Source organism: Sus scrofa, chromosome 4, assembly GCF_054392235.1.
Source record: "Sus scrofa isolate SSC_HxYL_T2T_F1_AM1 chromosome 4, Sscrofa_HxYL_maternal_Yorkshire_Landrace_v2.0, whole genome shotgun sequence".
Lineage (NCBI taxonomy): Eukaryota > Metazoa > Chordata > Mammalia > Artiodactyla > Suidae > Sus > Sus scrofa.
Genome location: NC_139386.1, coordinates 27962528 through 27984456, shown reverse-complemented (window position 1 = coordinate 27984456; position 21929 = coordinate 27962528). Strand labels below are relative to the sequence as shown.

The 21929-nt window shown below is 40.0% G+C and overlaps 1 protein-coding gene across 16 annotated transcripts in view; it reads right to left on the bottom strand.

The window, feature by feature from the left end:
- Window positions 1-21929, bottom strand: part of SYBU (syntabulin) — a 79832-nt gene that overhangs the window by 32844 nt on the left and 25059 nt on the right. For 7 of the 16 annotated variants that reach the window (XM_085021037.1, XM_085021039.1, XM_085021046.1 and 4 more), the window contains 2 exons: window positions 17410-17607; window positions 15413-15472 (listed from right to left, as the gene is read on the bottom strand). In XM_085021037.1, coding sequence (XP_084877163.1) covers window positions 15413-15472; window positions 17410-17607 — 258 coding nt within the window. Of the gene's footprint in view, window positions 1-6065; window positions 6205-13957; window positions 14099-15412; window positions 15473-17409; window positions 17608-21929 lie in introns of those variants that run through there. The other 9 variants (XM_085021041.1, XM_085021043.1, XM_085021040.1 and 6 more) reach the window with 3 other exon arrangements.

Sequence of the window (21929 nt, the reverse complement as noted above, 5' to 3'; positions counted from 1 at the left end):
GATACACGTCTTCCATACAACCAAAGAGCAGAAAAACAAAGCAGGAATTAGTCAAATGAAAGGAAAAAATGTCTCTTGCATGGCCCGAGGACAATGTGAAAAATTGAATAATCTAATCAGAATGGATTGAGATGCTCTCAGATCAATGCTACATTGATCACTGTGTCATCCATCTTTAATGCAAATATTTTTGATTTGCAAGTATAAATGTCAATAAAAATAAACAAGCTGGGTAAATTCTGGCAATTTCTGGCATCTGTACAGAGTGTTGGAACAAAAGCAAACAGAACAATGGAAGGCCTCGTGGGGTTTAATGCAGACATGTGTTCAAGGAACTAAAGTGAGACTCGGGGAGGTAGGGAATAATGAAGTATCATGGAAATCTTTCCAGGAGAAAGCCTGGCAACACAACAGAGAGAATTTCTGGATGAGGGACAGGCTGGGAGGAAAGCAGGTGCAAGGCAGGTGGAACAGCCCTGCACTCTCGCCCTGAGACAACTGTTCAAGGCCACTGGCACCTGGCACCTCCTGGGGAGGGGACCTCAATGGAGCACCGTGATCTCACCGTGCCTCGGGAGCTAGGTGCTCACTGCACAGACAAGACACCCTGCAAGCCAGCAAACTCTGCACATCACTTTGGACTATTGCGTCACCCCCTGAAAACTATTTAAATGCTCAAGCTTCTGAAAAGAGTGTTTTTGAATGTCCCCGTGAAAACCCCCTCTGCTGATTCTTGCGTGGCTCAGAGCATTTAAAAAGAAAGAAGCTCATTCACCATCGGATTACAGTCTGCATTTCCATGGACTTGTTTAAAGGAACCTTCCCCAGGATCTCAACTCAAAGTGACATCTGGCACAGAGTGCGTTGTTCCCTGGCCAACCCTTTGCTTGCCTAACTACTCTGCCGCACCCCCAACACAAGTTAACTTTTAATTCAATTGGACTCAATGTTCTCTAGTTGCTCCACCTCTCTCCTTCCCACTCCACAATGTTTTAAGAAAAACTAAAATGGAATGAAAAGCACAGAAGACTCCTACAAAAATATTAAGGCCACTCTCTTTCAGACCACTGGAGAGTGTCTGCATGGCAGCAAAGCGAAGAGGATAAATAGGAAATGGTAATTTAGAAGTATTTCCAAACAATCAAATCATATGTTACTCACTTCTGTGAGACAAAACCAAAGAGACAAAACCAACAGGGCTCAAAAGGAACAAACCCATTCAGATTGAATTCCAATGATCTCCTTGGTGATACTGGAAATGTCTTCTAGGCTCTAGAAGGGCATATCCATTTGTTCACAAATATCGAGCGACGACCTTCTCTGAGGGCCTTCTAAGTTCTAGGCACCATACTAATTACAGACAGCCCAAAGGTAAATGGTTCCATGTTTAAATTGTACCTTTGTCCTCTTAACATATTTTTAGGGACACATACCTAAGGTTACAGAAATCATTTTTAAAGGGTAAGGAGCTGCTAAAATACACATTTAAATATGGTGGTTACTTCTGAGGAAGGGCAGACACGGGGATCTGGGACAGCATGCAGGCAGCGTCGGTGGTGGTGGTTCTCAAAGTGGAAGGTGGGTCACCGTTTGCCTTATTGTCACACTGCATCACTTATATATCTGTTCTTTATCTGCACTATGTTATATACCTAATATTTAAAAAGAAATAAAGAAGGCAGCAGTAATAAATTTCGAATAAAAAATACAATGAAGGCAGGAAGGAAGGAAGGGAGGGAGAGACGGAGGAAGGGAGGAAGGAAGGAAAAAAACATGGTCTACGTGCTAAAGAAGATCACATCCTAGTAGATGAAAGAGCCATCTAAAAAAAAAAAGTGTTAACTATAACATGGGAATCGTAGCAATAAAATTTGCAAAAGCCTCTGAGGAAGAACATAATACTGAAATTAATAAGAATGGCATGTAAAGTTCAGATCCCAAAGTGTCTGCACTAAAAAGTCTGGTTTTACCCTTTGTAAGTGTCAATATAGCACTGCCTCCCCTGGAACCCTTCCCAGAACCCCAAAGTCTGAGTTCCACCATCATCCTCCCTCTGTGTACTTCCCCCAGAAACCTGTTACATCACATATGCACACAGAGCCTCTGATTTACTGTTGTATCCCCATGCCTGGCATATCGACAAATAGTTGTTGAAAAAAACATGTGAGTAGCAATACTCGGTTCAAGTCTGTGAAATGGTGGCTGAGACTGTAGGAAAAAGGAAGAGTGGAAATGCTAAGCGGGAGAATCCCACCCCAAACTTAAGATTTCCCCAGCTTTGCACGGAGGAAATACCTTCCCTGTGCTTGGCACGTCTGGTCTCAGCGGAACAGGAGCTCTCCGGGCACACATCCTGAACCACTACTCTCTACACACTGAGCTGTCTCAGCGTGGATCCCTCACTTCTTCCACCAATGATGAGGGGAAAAGCATTGGAGGCCATGCAGTAACCCAGTATCAGGGTCAGGCAGAGCCTTCAGCTCTCAAGAACAGTCAGGCCCGCCAGTCGCCTGGGCAGAAATCAGATCTTCCTGGCGAGGTTTGCAGAGCCTGCCTATCTCCGCCACAGGGGTGAGCACAAGAAGCCAAAGATGCCGGAAGATCCAGTTTCCCTGAACAGTGTTGCTGCCGCACAAGACAAGGGAACATGCCTCCCTCTGAAACTGCCACAAACTCCCTCCCTCGGATGAAAGAGGACTTGGCAAACAGAACTGTCAACTGAGATCTCAGAATACACCTCAGATGCCAATAAAAGGATGTGATCCTCGACTCATGACAGCAGGACCAAGGACCTAGCGAACACTCGACAAATTGTGCACAGTCAGAGCATGAGCCTGTCCGGCTGATAACAATGGATAAGAAAGTGGGGCATTATTTTGGTCACAGGCCAGTATCATACAGATAAAAAGGTCACCATGCTGGTGGGGATGTGGCTAAGGATTTAATTTTTGCCTTGAAACACTGTAAGAGAAGACTTACTCTAGCTTGATTATCTGAATGATGCTGCATCTGCAATCATATTCAGCAGAATATATTTAGCTGTGTTTGGACCGACACTGAGTCCCAAATTCCCAGCATCTAGAGACTTCATTTTAAATCGCATCCTACAAATGTCCTTCCCCTTTTTTTCCCACTCAAGCGAATTGGTATAGTCCTTGTTCCACATGCCACATCCTTTCCAGGGCAAACAGATGGAAAGAAGAGAACATGCCAGAAAGAAGAAATGAAAAATGAAAATGACATTGCAATAAAAATAAAGCTGCAAAATATTATCTGGGTCAACTCCATGCGTTTTAAAATCAGCACCAGCAGGCTCTGCACATATGGCATTGGCTTTATATTTTTCTTGGTTCAGATGTCATACAGGATTAGTGCAAAAAGAAAAATCCCAGCATGGGGCCTATTTTTATACAGATTAATCAATCATTTCCCATCTCTTCCTCTCCCTTCATTCCCCAAACTTTCAACTTGATGAAACTGCTCTCTTTTCAAAATGTATCATTTTCTGCTCTCTGAACAACAAAAAGTAAGCTTAATAAAATTCAGTCTCTAGATTTTTAAATGCCACATCTTTCGTCTTTTTTTTTTTTTTTTTTTTTTTTTGTCTTCTGTCTTTTGTCTTTTTAGGGCCACACCTACAGCATATGGATGTTCCCAGGCTAGGGGTCTAATTGGAGCTGTAGCTTCTGGCCTACACGACAGCTCACAGCAATGCAGCTCACAGCACCGCCAGATCCTTAATCCACTGAGTGAGGCCAGGAATCAAACCTGCAACCTCCTGGTTCCTAGTTGGATTTGTTAACCACTGAGCCAGAACGGGAACTCCTAAATGCCTCAATTTTTAATACAAGTTACAAATATTAACTAGACTTATGCTAGTGGCCCAGTCCCTTTTATCTTACATATCTGCTGTGGAATCCTACATACTCATTAGTGGCAGCAAAATGAATTGGGAAACATTTTTATTATATAGATATAGATATAGCCACTTAACAAAAACAGAAACCCACACATGTGAAAAGATAAAATCACTGTGTATCTCATGTTTTGTTTTGTTAGCTAGCTTTTCAAGTACATTAAATGCCATAAGTCCCATCAGAAAACCAAGCACATATTTAAGTTCTTAGTAGGTATTTGCTAGGAAATCTGATAAGCTGAGTGGAATCAAACCAAAGAATTGTTCAAGCTATTAGCTACAGCCTCCCTTAACTAGAAGGCACTGTAAAAATGATGATGACGATGCTTAGAGGAATCCTAACGCAACAGCAGTGACAATTTGGTGTATGTCATTGACGATGTCACTGAATTTTCAAAGCAGCCTTATGTTATAGGCACTATTATTATTCCACTGGACACATGAGTAAACAGAGAGGAATTTCTGATATTTTGAATTTGAAAAAAAAAATCCCATACTATGCTGGTTTTCAGAGATGGACAGGAGAATTTATCACAAGACACACTGGAAAAGGCAAATGGAGCCTTATAATACTAATTTGGTGAAAAACTTTGGGGAAAGTGTCATGGACATTGTTTCTAGGTCTCCAGAACCATGATTACTACAGAGTTCATCATGAACCTTTATTCATCTGCTGTCCTTTTGATGGGTGGAAATTATATTAATAAAATATGAAGGCAATGACCTAAAGCTTGACCTCAGTGACAAAGTCCAAGCCAGAGGAGCCAACAGTACATTCATATCCTCCAAGGGTGGTACCTTTTCACCATCTGGGGCAATTAAAATTGAACATGACTAACAGTTGGAAGAGATGACATTACACAGGTTGCCCTTTGCATGAATGGTCAGTCATGAGGACAGAAAATAAGAGGCAATGATAATCCAATATACTACTCTGTGCTCACTCTTTTATATGATTAAAAATGAATCTTTCGGAGTTCCTGTGGTGGCTCAGTGGAAACAAATCTGATTAGCACCCGGGAGGAGGAAAGTTCGATCCCTGGCCTCGCCAGTGGGTTAAGGATCCAGAGTTGCTGTGTGAGCTGTGGTGTAGGTCCCAGATGCCCCTTGGATCTGGCGTTGCTGTGGCTGTGGCACAGGCCAGTGGCTACAGCTCCCATTTGACCCCTAGCCCAGGAACCTCCATATCCTCTGGGTGTGGCACTAAAAAGACCAAAAAAAAAAAAAAAAAAAGAAAAAAGGAATCTCTCATATACCAATACAGTATATGTTCCGCTTTTTGTGTAGACCTGCTAGATGCCAGCCATCTATAGTGGCCAATCTGAAAATCCACTTGTACACAATTTTAAAGTCATTGAACTAGAGTCTGAGTTACCATGTGTATAGTCTTTTGTTTCCACTAATTAATTTTAACACCACAGGCATTAATCATTTGCCTAGCAGATGAAAATCGCTTTAAGACGACTTCTGTGTTTTACAACACTGCAAACCCAACCCTTATGCTCTTGGAATGCACAGTAAAGAGCAAGTGTTAGAGCAAATAACTTAATGAAAAGACAACTATTCCACATCCCAATTCCAGGGACTCGAAGAGTTTGAGAATTTCTACTGAGTGCTATGTGAGAAAAGTAAATGAAAACTGGTCAGAGAGATAGTCTCTGAATAATTTCCATGGTGAACTGGCACATGAGCAAGATCCCTCTTGATAATAAATACATAGGGTGTCAACCTACACAGAGGCCCATTGCAAACTATGTGCAGTGCCAATTAGCATTAATTGTGGCTGTGCTCATCTATTCCCACAGCACATCACTGAGTAAGGCCAAGCTCTGCACTTACAAATGCAGCATGTAATGCTTGGAGTTAGAAGAGCATTCTAAAATGTCATCATCCATAGTCAGTCTTTTCAGCTTTGGCTTCGAATTGCAGAGTCACAAATGACAAAGGGTATTTAACACAATATATGTGTGTATTTTTAAAAGTTTAGTTCCAGACTCTACATTCAGGATATCTGAAAGGCAGAGCTGCAAATTTGTTTTTGACCACATTTTTAGCCTACCACAACTAACCTGACACATACAAATACACAAAGAGCATATCCTCTGGGATCCAATATAATTATTTACTTACTGTGACTAATATGACTTACTTAGAAGGGAAGCTCCGTAGACTTTCATGGCAAACACTGCCTCTGCAAACAGCCTCCCACCACAGGCTGGAGTATACCTTGTGCAGAAATATAGTGTGTGCAGCTCAGCTCAGTTCTCTGTGGAGTACAGTCTCAGAGTGGGGTATCCATGGAGACCGAGCCTCCTACTTGTGCAGGGCAAGGAAGTTACTCTGCTGGGCACCATAGCAACAGGAGGCAGAGGGGAGGCTGGCCAATCAGGAAGAGCACAGCAGCTTCTCCCTGGTGACTGCAGCATTTCAAATGAAACCATTGCCTTCATGAATGGACACAAAGCATTTAAGGAAATACCAAATTGTCAAATAAAGTAAATGCCTACACAACTGTGAAGGCTAATCCTTTGACAATTATGGAGCAAAACATTTAGTCTTTCTACAATGATTATATCCCAAAGAGCAAGGAAGAAATTACGTTAAAACCCCACACATTCCTAAATTTAATGGCAAGCATGTGATGCTTTGAAGAAAATACTTGGTGTACTTCATGAATTCCAGCTATTTAAATATGCAAGGCACTTCACAGTGCTTCCCTGGAGAGAGGAACAGGAGACATCCGTTGTTCTGAAGGGAGAAAATGGAATCCAGGGCTCTCTGGGACAACTGTTGGCCTATACCTTCTAAACAGGAGTTTGCTTAGAGTAAGCACATTTATTAAGCTTCCACAAAAGCCCTCCATTATATCAGAATAATTCTAAGAAGGCATCCATAATCAAATAGGACCAATGCAGACAAGATGGTGAGTGAATATTTGAATGCCTTAAAGTTGTGCTACTTGTAAACTTTCCTCATCTCTCATTTAATGACAGTGATAATCATTTATTGAGCACATACTGTAGACCAGGCAAATATTGTCACTACAAACACAGCTTCTTGCCAAATGCTATTTTTGCAAAGATGAAGAATGTGCACGTCTGCCTCTTAGTGCCATGCAGGATTTACTTGATGCATATACAGGTGTATCTTGTTTTATTGTGCTTTGTTTTACTGAGCTTTGCAGATATTGCATTTTTTACAAATTGAAGGTATGTGGTAATCCTGCGTTGTCAGATGATGATTTGCATTTTACAGCATAAAGTATTTTTATTTTTTTAATTTATTTTTTAATTTATTTATAGCATAAAGTATTTTTAAATTAAGATATGTATACTGTTTTTTGGGGTTTTTTTTTGTTTGTTGTTGTTGTTGTTATTTTAGTCTTTTTTGGCCACACCCTTGGCATATGGAATTTCCCAGGCCAGAGATCAATTCTGAGCCGATCTGTGATCTAAGCCACAGCTGTGGCAACGTCAGATCCTTAGCCCAGCGCACTGGGCCAGGAATCCAACCGGCAACGCCACAGAGACAATCCTGATCATTAACTCACTGCACCACAGTGGGAACTCCACGATATGTATATTGTTTTTTAAGACATAATGTTATTGCACATTTAACAGACCACAGTATACTGTAAACATAACTTTTATATGCACTGGGAACCCCCTTCAAAATTCATGTGACTCACTTTATTGCAATATTCATTTTATTGCAGTGGTCTGGAACCAAACTCACAGTATCTCTGAGGTAGGCCTGCTACATAGGTAACATATTTTATGATTCTCTCAGCACCCTGGGAAATACAAGCATTAATTGTTCTTCTATATAACAAAAAAAAAAAAAAAAGAAAATATTTCCTTACATCTTCTGCCCACTGACTCCCCTTCCCCCCACCTCTCTGCAGGTGACCTCATCCACCCTATTCAACGTCTAAATACAAAGTGAGATACCCTTCTCCCACAATTACCTCTTGGAAAAGAAACCTCCTTATATTAAAGTCTTTCCAAAGCCACTTATTATAGAGCTCTCACTTATAATTACTCCTTTGAACAAAAAGTGCCATTTGAAAAAGACACATCAGTCTGAACTGACCTCTATCAGCGCTAGTTGAGGCCGCCTTCAGAAGTTAGGACTGATGGGATTGTTTAAAATGAAGGGGGCCAAGAAATTCAAAATCAGGTTTTGTAATTATTCCCATGGTATGACTCCTCCAGCCTTTTAAAGATCACTTTAAATAGCAATTGTCAATGGTTAAGTTGTAGAGATTGAAAAAACCCATATTCTTTGCCAACTGATCTCAGTAACTTAATAGCTTTGGATAGTGACAGATACTCATGCTGCATCTACAGGAAAACAGAAAAACCAGCTGTACTTGTGCTATACAGGGATGTTGTGACAACCTGCTGGTTGTCCTCCAATGCCTACCTCCATTCCCCCCTTATTCCATAATAGCAGGTGCCCAGGTAATTGAGATGTCCTGGGATATAATTGGAAATGACATGTGCCACTTCTGTGTCCTGACCTTAAAATGACCCCTGGCAACTTTCCCCCCTCCTTCTGACTGGTAGAGGATAGCCAACCTGCCATAGCTGCCTACGAGCCTGGGTCACTGAAACACCTATGTACTATTTTACAAGTGACAGATCAACTTCTGTCTAATTTTAACCCTGGATTGGGGGACCTCTCTTTTATAATAACTTAACTCATACCCTCACCATATTGTAGGCTTGAAAACCATGTCCAGTGAGAGCACCAAACGTGACTTCAAAACTGCTTTATAGCAAACAAATTAGGCAGGAGGAAAGATAATTCACTCTGGAGGAGACAGCTGAGTAGAAAAGCAGCTCTAGGGATGAGCAAGATAATAACTTTTTATATTAACTATAAATAAAAAATCCATATTTCTAAGTTAATAAGAGTAAAAACTTATTAACTTAGAAATAACTAGGAAATGAATTTAAAAAACTATTAGCTCTTGATCATTTCATCCCTTTCTAAAGGTTTATAGTTAGCAAATAAAATAAAACATTTTTAATCTCAGCAGGAAAATGTGGGACCTTAACTCTGTCTATACACTGTCTCCCTACACTTTGCTCCATTTTCACTGCCTTCTCCTTAATGTACCTGCTTCCAGTTTCATCTCTCTTGATAACCCAAGCTCCATGGGGCAGCCAGAGGATCCTGAACATATACATGATGTCTCTCTTAAAACCTGCCACTATATTCTCACTATATTGCTATAGCAATACAGTCCTCACCTGCTACCCCTCTTTTCCCTTCCTAACGCACTGCTTTGCCTGCTGCCTCCCAAGGGTGAAGGAATATGACTAAGTTCTCAGCTCAAATGTCATCTCCCCAGACACTCCCTGCCCTGTGCCCCTCACTGCCTACAGCGTGACCTTGCTTTACTTGTCACTATCTGAACACATCTTGTCTGCTTGGGTATCAGCCATCTCCCCATGGTAAACAGAGGCTTGGAGAGAATAGGCATCGTGTCTGTTTTTTTCCACTCCCTGTCTCGCATGCCTGGAGCAATGGTGTCAGCAGAGAGCAAATGCTTAATAAATATTTGTTGAGTGAATGAATGAAAGTCGGTCAATCGATGTACAGTTGGGATTCAAACAGAGGTTTAGCAGAAACATGTGTGGTGAAGTGAGGGTGGCTGCCCCTTAGATTCATATGTAAGGATCACCTTCCTGCAATGCCACAAACATTCTAGCCCATGTATCTTGGAATGGAAGCCTACTGCAGCCAGCTTCTTAAAGCACACAGCAGTAATCATAGACTGTCTATCAGTACCTTCCTTGGCTGATCTCAGACACGGCTCAGGGAGTAGAAGATGGTAACTCCTAAAATTACCCAAATGAACTTAAGTAATTTTTATTCAACACATAAGTTTTGTCAATAAGCCTATAGTCCACCAAAACGTCACACAACAAATTATCCTGACAAAGAAGACAGAGAAGTCAGGGTACTTAGCCCTCTGCCTCCATTCTTGTCAGGTGCTTTGTTCTGCTACCAAAGTGCATGGTCCCTTCATAGGCAGCCTAGAAATTCTCTCCCTCTGGGTTCTGGGTATCTTGACATTCCTTGGGCCCCTTCAGGATGCAGGAAGAGCTCCAAGCTGCTGCTACTGCTATACTTGCTGCATCTCCTTAATCAAGTCCATTTCTGTGCATGCAGTCTCTTCAGAAAGCCTTCTCAAAAAACAACAAAAAAGCCTAACCTTAAGCATATATCTACATAATTTATAACTTGGTTTATAGGTTTTGGTATAAAAGAAGTTTCCAGGTTTATTTCTCTCATGCTCATAGTTGATAAATATGTTCAATGGTGGGTGTGTGGTCTGCGGAGCAGCTGCTATGTATGAGAAGCTATAATGCTTCATTCTCAACACATTAGAGCACTTAGTAAGCATCTGGCAGGCCCCCAAATCAGTAGCTAGAACACTGTACATGCAAAATATCCTAGTAGAGCTGGGATTTGGACACAGTCACCTTTGGGAAGAAGAGGAGTATAATTCACTCACTCTTAGGGGAAAACCATTAGCAGACCATTTGGCACCATGACATTGATTGGGTGCATCGTCAAAAGCTTAGGCAGGAGAAAGGCATGAGAGTAAATATGTAACCCTGCCATAAAGATAAACACTCAAGTCTCTCATCACATTTGAGCTTTTTTCCCACTGGTCTGGTCTCTGCTGGGGAGAAGGGATAGACAGTGCAACAGTTCACCATAAAACATTCTCTGCTATATCCTGGGAGAACATTCTTTCTCCCAAAGTGAAAGAAAATTTCAGAGATCCATGTTTCAGAGATCCATTTCTGCATCAGTGCAAAAGCTCTTGTTTAAGTTGACAAAGTCTAATGGTCTTTGTTTATGAAAGTGCTAATGACATTCAGGGCAGCTTATAAAACATTGTGAGGAGTAGAGAATGGACTAGTCCATGATTAAGTGGAAAGCATTGAAGACCTTAACATTCCTTTGATGTTCACATCCTCATGGTTTTTTTTACTGATTTGCCTCCCAATAGCCTCATGCGTTCAACTTTGTGTATTTCACTGAAGTTACATTGAGGTTCACTGATTTTATCAGCAACAGCCAGCATAATTTATAGAGACTATATTCTCTAATCTATAGGGCTCTACATAGTAAAAAAAAATCCGTCAAAAAAAAAAAAAAAAAAGGAGTTCCTGTCATGGGCTCAGCAGTTAGCGAATCTGACTAGCATCCATACGGGTGAAGGTTCGCTTGCTCAGTGGGTTAAGGATCTGGTGTTGCCATGAGTTGTGGTGTAAGTTGCAGATGCAGCTTGGATCCTGTGTTGCTGTGGCTGTGGCTGGCGGCTACAGCTCCAATTCAACCCCTAGCCTGGGAACTTCCATATGCCGTGGTTGTGGCCCTAAAAAGCAAAAAAAAAAAAAAAAAGAAAAAAAGAAAAAATTCCCTGTCTCAGATCAACACATCTTTCTCAATTTTCACACTCCTAGGGGAGCTATTACAATTAAAAATACTCCTTTGAAGTCAGATCTTATGAGTGCCACAGTTAAGAGTTAGGAGCAAGATTGCCCTGTTTAAAATATATTTACAAAGAGTGCGACCTTGGGTAACCCTATGCCACAGTTTCCTCATCTGTAAAATAGGGGATAACACTCTCCAGCTATCCCTTTCTCACACTAATACTAGGATTAAATGAGTAAAGTGCTTGGAATCTTGCTTGGGACAATCAGGGGTCAATAAATATTAGATAAAACAATTTTTAACCAAATTTCAGAGTTGTGCAAGCCCAAATTACATCTGATATACTCTTCCAGATTATCTTCATAAGGCTTTCAGTATCTGAAATACATAAAAGCCTTTATCTGAAACTGGGCTTTGCTGCTGAAAGAACTTTGATTAAAACTGTAAGCTATTACAAAAGTATTGCTTTGCCAAAGACTGCAGAAAGTTTCCATATAACCAAAATCTCTTTTAGCACTAAAATTTCAATTTTTCCACTCTATGAAAATATCTCTAAAATGCTTAAGACATTTTCCAGTCCTCATACACATCATCATTTTCTGCCAACTCCACCATCACAATGACTCAGTCTGTTTCTAGAACATTAATTATTGCATTAAACATTTAAACATTTAAAGCCTAAAACACTCAAAAGGCCACTATTCTTTTTAGTGGTCTTTTGCCTGCTTTTTCATATTTTTCCATCTCTTTCCTCACTGTCAAGCCAACAGCTGTCAATTCATGCCCTTTTCAGTGCCTGCCTACAGCAAGCACGCCTTTCATTTTCTGTGAACTGGGAGAAGGTGACACGTGAGAATTTTGTTTTAAATAAACATAAGTTCTGTGTGACAGTTGTAAGGGTTTTCCTATAGAAAAAGTGTAAGGAATTTCTAATATCTATTTTAAGAGCAACGAATGGCCATTATTAACATTTGCTGAGGTATTACTTTGTGTCAGGTCCAACACAGGCCATTTTACACTCTTTAGTCTATTTAGTCTTCACAGTAACCCATTTTACAGATGCTGAACACCAAGTTCCCCAAAGATAACAAGCAGCTGAGGAGTGCACAAAGAGGTGGAATGAAGATGTGGACGTATTATACTGGAGCCCTGAGTCTGGTGGTTAGAAGGTGTCCCCCCAACCCCGTCCTTTCCCTACCACCTGCCCCGCCCTCACATTTTCCTCCAAGAAATGACAAGCTGGGTCACCTGGGGAGAAGCTGTATAAATCTATGCTCTTGACCCTCCTCTTTGTAGCTCATTATTGTAAGAATGTATGCCCCGCACCTCTGCTCTCTTGTTTCATAAAACTAACTTTGAAGTGAAAGGGACAATGCTTGTGATAAGCACAGGAACATCTGCAAGCCATTGGCTGAGTGTGAAAGAACCTCTACCTATTAAAGGAACCAGTGTTGATTAATCACTAACCCAGCTGGTGCCTTCTGAGGTTTCTAGCAAATGCCTCTGAATGTGGGAAATTGTCTTTTGCAAGTAACCCATCCTCTGTTATTGTTGTGAGGTTATTACAGTTCATTTGGCCAACTCTCCAATTTCAATAGCTTGGGTGGTGTCTGGAGAAGAGGGAATACTAATTCAGTTTGAATGCTGATGGCAGAGGTGACATCTTTCAAATGCAGATTTCAGCATTTCTGCTCCTAAACGTGGATTTTTTTTCAGTTATAGTGACCCTGACCATTTGCTCTTGATCCACCTCCTTAATCAGTAGTTTTTCCTTTTCACACTTCCTAATTACTTGTTTAAATTGTATAATTATTTCCCCAGCCCTCCCACAGCCTTGTGTAGGAAGGATTTAGTACTTGCATTTGTAGGACAATGACACTGAGTCTTCTTTTTTGGGTTAAAATGCTCCCCAAGTAGAAAAATCAAGCATTAAAGGAGGCCCGGGAACATCATTTAACGTCCTGGCACAGAAATCCAATTAGGCCTTTCCTTTCTAGGTGCAGAAAATCTCATCAGGAAAATGGACAAGGAACTAAATATAGGAAAAGCGTCTGGGAGAAGGGCCCCTCGAAATGTTCCCAATCAGAATGCCTTCACTCCCTTCCTTTTAATCTGAACTATAGACGAGATTTATCATACAGTTTTCTGACAAGGTCCCCAAGAGCAGGGATGTCTTCTTTGCTTCTTTCCTGGGCTTCTCACACACTAAACATCCTTCCTTGTACCCTCTATTCTCACTGAGGGATTTACTGAACACCTACCTTGTGACAGACTTTGTATTAGGCTCTGGAGATTGTCTGGGCTGTTAGCTGAATTGACTTGTAGATAAAAGGAAAACATGAAAAAGGCAAAGCCATTATCCAACTGGACTGCAGGGAAGTTTTCTTTGCTCTTTGGTGGCAAGTTTTAATTAAATCTGAAAGGGCATGAAGTGGTAGAAAGAAGCCAAAACGACAGAAGGCCCCCTGCCCTGCCTCCAAGTAGTTCCAGCCTGGAGGAAGGCAGAGCCTCTGTGCTGAGCGTGCCATAGCACCTGGCGGGAAGGCACAGGCGTGCTCAGCCCACCTTTCCAAGCCCTACCTGGCATCCTGTGATGTAGTTCCCTTCTCCTTCTGCCTTAGACACTCAGTAAATATTATTAGCTCTCTGAATGACCAAAGGGGCGTTTCAATAACTCCTTTCTGAGGCAAATAGCAGTTTCCAGAATCTAGAACAACAGACCTAAAATTAAATGGACTCAGGTTAATGTTAAAGGGCCCCCGAGCATCTGTATAAGAGACACTAATTGCCTGCTATTTTAATAAACTGGTATTGGTTCTAATGACTCGATTTATTTTAAAAAAGTAGAGCGCCCATCAAGAGCGGAAGATGAGTTTAGGCTGACGGGAGATGGTCACTTGAGGCTACAGAGCAGGTAGAACATCTTAATCTGAGAGTAGTACCTTGTGGTTTAACAATCATGTCTCTGCATTTTATAAATTTGGGAGTCACCCAGGGGCCTCTTTTCCAGGATTTCCTCTCTTCCTATTTATGAGACTGACAGTTTTATTCTGCTGAAGGTTCAGAGAACTATAGGTCATGGAGCAGAATGTTCTAAATACAAAGAGGCTTTTCTAAATACAAAGAGGGGCCCACTCAAAAGCTCCAGCAATGTTTCCAGAGGTGACATTAGGAATTTTAGGCAACTAAGAAATAAACTTTAGGGACCACTTTGACCTTGATAAAATGTAAATAAATCAAAAGACCTCTAGGTAAGTAAGCACTGCTCAAGTGATAGGTTTGCCTATGAACAATTAAATCAGAGGCAGTTGACAAAAGCAGTATTTCAGGCTCAGCCTCTGGGCAAGAGTCATTAAGCTAGGAATCATAAACCCTAATAAAGGAGACCCTTGAAACCTCAGACATAGTGTGTGATATTTTGTGAATATTTTTCTGGAGTATGGGTCCATGGCCTTCATGATTCTCAAAAAATTTATTACCAAAACAGCATGAAGAACAAATGTTCTTGTTTTCTTTCCTCCCCCCCCCTTTTCCTTTCTCCCTCCCTCTTTCTCCCCCCGACCCACTTTTTTTTTTTTGCATTTTCTTCATGAAGGCATAAGGCTTAAAACATTCTCAGCAAAAAAAGTAGCCGATCTTTAGCAAGCAAGTACCTTCTGCAGGAACAAAGACTTCTCAGTGTGAATTCTGTACATACACATAGAGTTTTAAATGTTAAGATATGATTATTTTTATTATGATTACTGAAACAAGGAAGAGCAAGGATAATCTTAACTGCCATTTAAACTTAGTTTGTTCTTGCTGTACCACACTTGTCTCTTGCTTCACTATTTCTTTGTACTGTCACCACCATAAAATGTTTTGGGACATGAGACTGCATGAGGATGGTGGTGGTAGCGAATAACAAAAACGAAATAATTTCAGGTTGCATTCAAATCCTACAACCCCTTCACCATAAAAATCTACTTTTCTTTGCAATCCATGAAGCTGACATTCTTTATGGGAGTATTTTACAGTCTCAATCTCATGGCCTACCTTTGCTGTTGAGGTCAACAAATGTTGATTGTGCCCTCGACACACACCGGTCCCTGTGTGCTAGGAATACAAAAAGAGGATGACAGGGCTTCTGTTCTTAAACTTACATCATGTATTGCAGAGGAGCAGGTTCTCTTGGTCACTACTTCCAGGTTAAAAGAATAATAGGAGAGGCTGGAGGTAGCGAGGGAGTATATGAGAACTCTGTTCTGTCTGCTCAACTTTTCTGTAAACCCAAATTTGCTCCCCCCTAAAAAAAGTCTATTTTAATGTGGTATATCCATACAGTGGAATATTATTGAGCCATAAAAGGATGAAGTAGTAATACATGCTACATTGATCAACCTTGAAAACATTATGCTAAGTGAAAGAAGCAGGGCACAAAAGGCTACATATTGTATGACTCCATTATAAGAGATGTCCAGAATAGGTAAATCAGACAGAGGCCAGCTTAGTGGTTGCCAGGGGCTGAGAGAAAGGAAAAGTGGACAGTGACTATTGATGGGTATGGGGTTTCTTTTGGGGGGGTGAGAAAAATATCCTGAAATTGGATAATAGTGATGTTTGCACAATCTTTTGAATGTATTAAAATCCACTGAATTGTATACTTTTAAAAGGGTATATTTTAGGATATGTGAATTATATTCTAATCTTAACAAAAGGACAACTAAGCTGGGAGAGGGAACAAGGCAGTCCTGTTTCTTAAGTACACAAAGTAATGGTTTATTTCTTGGCTATAATTACATGACATTCTTTAACTCATCTCTGCCTTAAGTATTGAGGGTACATGTTTCTACAATATCCATCTTTCTCTTTTATATGCTGTCTGTCCCAATGTGTATCATTCTCTTTCTGTTTTTTTGGAATAACATAAAAGTTATTCCAAAGCAAAGGACTCTAAACAAATTCATCATGATTAACATTTATCAGGAATCATGAGGAAGTAGGGGATTTCTTTTGTTAAAAAGAATGGATTATTCTTCATCTTATTTTTAGCCAACCAAAGAGACTGTCCATTAAGGTATGCTGATCACATCAATTATTCAGGAAGAATAAAAACAGAGAGAGATGGAAGAGAGCACAGGGCCTTCCACTGGAAGTAGACATAGGACCAAGCCTTGGCTCCACTGAAATAAAACTGTATATAGCTCTTGCATAAAAAAATCATCACCAAGCAAAATTCAGAGGACAAATGTAAGGAATGGGACTCATGCAAGCCATTAAGCCGCCTTTTCGGGCTTATAAATCTGTAATATAACTGGTGATACTGAAGAAAATAGTGCAACATAGGTGTCGTCTCTCAATGCCAATACTCTGACCCTTTTACTTTCAAGTTATTATTTTAGTTTCACTAAAGCTAAATACTTATATATTGCAAATTCTGAAAATTGACCTTTTCTGATGTTTATGGCATCTCACGCACTGTAATAATGATCTCCATTTCATCTCATAGCTTTTGCTATTTTGTAATTATTGAACATTCTATGTATATGTGTATATATATACATATATACACACACACACATATATAAAACATCACATTCATATTTAAATCTTGAAACACAAATAAAATAACTAGGTTAGCATATATATACAGCCCTCCAGATTTGCATCAAGACAACCTGTTCTTTTCACAATTTGTGTGTTTTTCAGATGGGACTAAGAAATTTGTTAGTGTAATTTAATGCCAGACTTAATTATATAGTTTAAATCCCTGTTAGAACATTCAGTTTACACTTCTTTAAATCACCTCCTTTTAAAAATGTCTTTAAAATGGATATGTCACTATACATTTTCAATTATTACCAACTAGTACAGCACATATTCTACTCTCTACCTCACCTCCTTTATTGAAAAAGAAAAATATGTTTCTGGGTACTAGGTACAGCATCAGTGTTCCCTATCTTGATATCCAGGTATTTCATTTCAAATTTCATTCGAAATCACTCTGGTCATATTGCTCTGGTAAGAACAAGAGGAGTAGTGAGAATACTCACCTGGCTTTACAAGGCCTGACTTTGGTTCCTTCTTATATCGAGCTGACTGGATGATGCCCTCACCAACCATTCCAGCTGTGCATTTCTTTCTGGTAAAGTCTTCATCACTTCCAGGGCAAAAGCCAATAGGGCTGTTTCCAGCATCCGAGGGCGTCTTCACAGGAGAAACTGACTGACTACTAGGACAGCCTGTGTCATCTGCAAGACAAGAATCAATGAGTGTTTGATGAGGAGGAGGAAATCAATGATGGCAAAGGGAAGCCAGGCAGCAAGCCATGCCCACGCACACTCACACACGTACACTGCTTCTGAGGCCCCAGGTTAAATCCTGTGGATGACTTGCCTTTTATTTTCCATATTCTGGCCAATCATATTAACAAAGAAAATATCAACTAACATAAAACATACTGTAAATTTTACAAGACTTGTGGATAACAAATATTTCTGTAACATTCCTGTTGTCAAAACCTAAAAGTGTGTCTGTTTTAACACTTGAGGTAGTATACCTTTGGGTCATAATTATCCACAGATTTTTTTTTTTTTTCTTTTTAGGGCTGCACTTGCAGCATATAGAGGTTCCCAGGCTAGGGGTCGAATCAGAGCTGTAGCTGCTAGCCGACACCACAGCCATAGCAACACCAGATCTAAGCCGCTTCTGTGACCTACACCACAGCTCACAGCAATGCTGGATCCCTAACCCACTGAGTGAGGCCAGGGATCAAACCCACATCCTCATGGATACTAGTCATGTTCATTACTGCTGAACCACAACAGGAACTCCATATTCATAGATTTTTTTGATGGGGTTAGTTGACCAGAGCAATTCAGAATCAGTAATATGAATTTTTCTGGGTTACCTGCATTAGGAAAAAGTTAAATATTATTGACCACACCCAGTTTTTGATCACTGGGCCCATCATCAGTTAACAGAATTTGCTAGAGCAGAGATATGGCTTTAACAGTTCAAGGAAACAGAAGGAAGTGATCCTATTTTATTATCAAATGCTCTCAAGGAAGAATACATCAATCAGATATCTTACTGTCTGGGGTAAATAGGCAAAATGAAAATGATATTCAAATTAGAAGTGTTCCCTTAACTTCCAAGTTATGTATTATTACCATGGTCATTACTAAAAGTTAACATGCATGATATAAATTGACTTTGTAGATGCTTATTAAGCAAACAAGCAAGTTGTTTTGCTGACTCCTGCGCTTTCCATATCTACTCAATATTTATAATGGTTGGTGAATTTACTTATACTTTGTATGGGAATTGAAAGCCAATCAATATTACTGGAAAGTATCTCTACTCAAACTAAGCAATTAGTGGTAAATTTTCACTACTAAATAATTCTTTATTATATGTAAATATTTTGATGTCAGAGTTATTTTAGTAACTAAGTTATTTTAGTAACTAAATAGGCAAAAAATGAATACAGACTTTTAGTAATAATAATTTTTAGGACTATTACATTTTTATAAATATTAAAGGAACTAAAATAATTTGTCATCAAAGGCTATCTTAAAACTCCATAGTTTAAATGAAGACAGAAACAGAACCAGGTCTGAATAAAATATACTGGCTGCCTGAATTAATATGACTAGAATCCATCTAGAAAATAATTGCCATTGCTTCATTTTTGGCCTTTATTTTAATTTTTTTATGAAATATCCCAGTTCCTGGAACAAAGTGAACTTGGCACTAGTAAAATTATTTATTTCTCTTGTATCCTTTTTGACTTTTGGACATATTAGTCTATATAGGACCTCAATGGCCCCTTTCTGGAAGTAAATGGTTTTCAGTGCATGGCTCATACCTACTGTCTTTACTGCTTTTTTATATGTTTTATGTTCTTCCTGAAGTGAAGGAACTTTGGCCCTGAATCACAGAGTGATGGGAATCCTCTTGGCTGCTACTGCTCAACTATTTCACTTTTGTCCCTGGCTTTCTCTTACATTTCCATGTCCCATGCTTCGATCCAAAGAAATCTGAGCTCCCTTCTTAAAGTGCAAAGCTGATAATTACTCAGACAGATTCCAGCACTTTTACAAAACTCAACAGGTTTGCACATGGCCTCAGGTGAGCCTGGTTCCTGACTCCAATCCCAAAGCAGATAAACCCAAATGAATGAGGTCCAAACATCAAAAATCACCTATTGTCTTTAAAAGTATTTCCCTATGAGTCAGTTCCATAAATTACTCTTTTGAGAGATGGCCTAAACTAAAAATCCACGCTTCAGATTCTCTACCCTAAAAAGTAATTTTTCTTGAGAAGCCTCAGACTCAAAGGGAAAAACCAAACACTGTATTGAGAAACACTGTCAAAATTGTAATTTAAATAAATAGAAAACAAATGAGTTTTGTTTGGTTCTATTATCATTTTGCCAGAGTTAAATAAGAAGGGATGTGTATATGTCATGTTTTCGGTACTAGCAATTTCAAGGATTAAGTAGTAGGATCTGATTAAAAATTGAGCGCTGAAATTATTTAGGCCCACCTGGAACATAGGCCTCTCCTGTCATCAATATTTGTAGCAGGACCAGGGATTGAGAAGATGAATACGTAAGTAAATCTTTAACTTTAGATACAGCATTTGAATCACCATCTAGTAAACTAGCATTCACCTACCATCTCTTTACTGTCTAGTATTGCACTTCATATTGAGGGAGAAACCATAGGAAAATGAGACATGGCCTTTCATTAAACAAATACATATCAAGTCTTGGCATTGAACCAGCCGCAGGCACTGTACCCAGCTCCCATTGCTGATGGGGTAAGTAAAAGGCATTGGTAAATATCACTTCCAGCGCCTAGTTCCTGTAAACTGGCAAGCTTGTTAAGGCAAATCCATACCCAAGGAAATCTGTGAGATATCAGACACTTGCTCGTTTTGTCTAATGGGACCAACGCTAAGAAAGGAATCTAGTTTTGGAAAGGGCAGGGATGTTAAACTTCCTCCTATGGAGAGCACACCTTAGCAAAGTAAGACCTGAGCAAAGGCAACAGAATGTCCGTACCAGCCGGCCATCTGGTCACCTGTGGCACCTGAGGTATCTTCCTCTGTGCAACATTGAAGAAGTGCTATTTTTTCAACAAGTCCTGTTTATGGCTCCCTTTCTCCTCCCCCTCCCTTCCCCTCCTCTTCCTCTTCCCCCTCCTTTTTAACATCATGACCATAGCTGGAAGCAAACCTCCAGCCTAGATGAGGATAAAACTACTTTCCAAAATTCTACGCAAAATATTCTTAGTTCGCATTTACTGGGAGACTCTAAGAATAGGAAAGCCATGTTGATGTTCTTTGGTTGTTCACGTCTACTCTCACTTACTGTGTGCCAAACTGCAAGAGGGTCCAGCACATATTAAAGAGATTTATTTATTAAACCTGCTTCAGGTAAACGCTTTTGAGTGTGCCTTCTGCTTCCTGCTGCTCCTTTGACTGCTGAATGTGTCCTGTAGAATCTATAGATTTATAAGCACAAGATTTATAATGATAGCTTTTGTCAGTTATGTGAGTATAAAGAAATTATCAATGACAAAAATTTTTAATAAGACACCATGAAAAAACTACCTGGGCAGGAAATGACAAAAGTCCTGAGTGATTTACCCAAAAAAGTGTGACCTGTTTCAAGTTTACAGAATGACTGAGAAAAGTAAGAACATTTCAGCCTGGTTTTAGCCACATGGGAAGATTTGCTCCAAGACTTTCCTCCAAGGAAGAGGGTGTTAGAGATGGTCAGTTCTACTGGAGGGAAAGGAGTCTTTCTTTTAAAACACACTTAAACACACAACCACACCAGCTCTTACATAGTTGAGTTTTTACATATCTTTATTATTTCTGGTAAGTATAACTTCAATAAAAAATATAAACACAGGAGGACCATTTTCCATGTTTTATACAGTGTGATATATTTGGGATGGATCCATATAAGATGACTTCCTTCCAGGGTCAACAATTTATTTATTTATTTATTTATTTAATTTTATTTTATTTTTGTCTTTTTGCTATTTCTTTGGGCTGCTCCTGCAGCATATGGAGGTTCCCAGGCTAGGGGTCCAGTCGGAGCTGTAGCCACCAGCCTATGCCAGAGCCATAGCAATGCGGGATCCGAGCCGCATCTGCAACCTACACCACAGCTCATGGCAATGCCAGATCCTTAACTCACTAAGCAAGGGCAGGGACCGAACCCGCAACCTCATGGTTCCTAGTCGGATTCGTTAACCACTGCGCCACGACGGGAACTCCAGGGTCAACAATTTAAACCCCACTCATATGGATCCAGGATGGCTCCTGATGGATCTTAGATAAAAGCGACCCTCCCCAAGGCCACATCTAAATGATCACCGTCTGCAGTAAAGGAGACGCATTTACATGCCCCTCTTTAATTTATATTGAGGAATAAGCTCTTTTGTTGTTTTGTTCTTGTTTATTTGCTTTGAATATGTCAACACACAGGGTTAAGGATAAGAGAACACTTACAGAACCATGAACCTCTAGAACTTGTAGCCCACCTAAAGTGCTG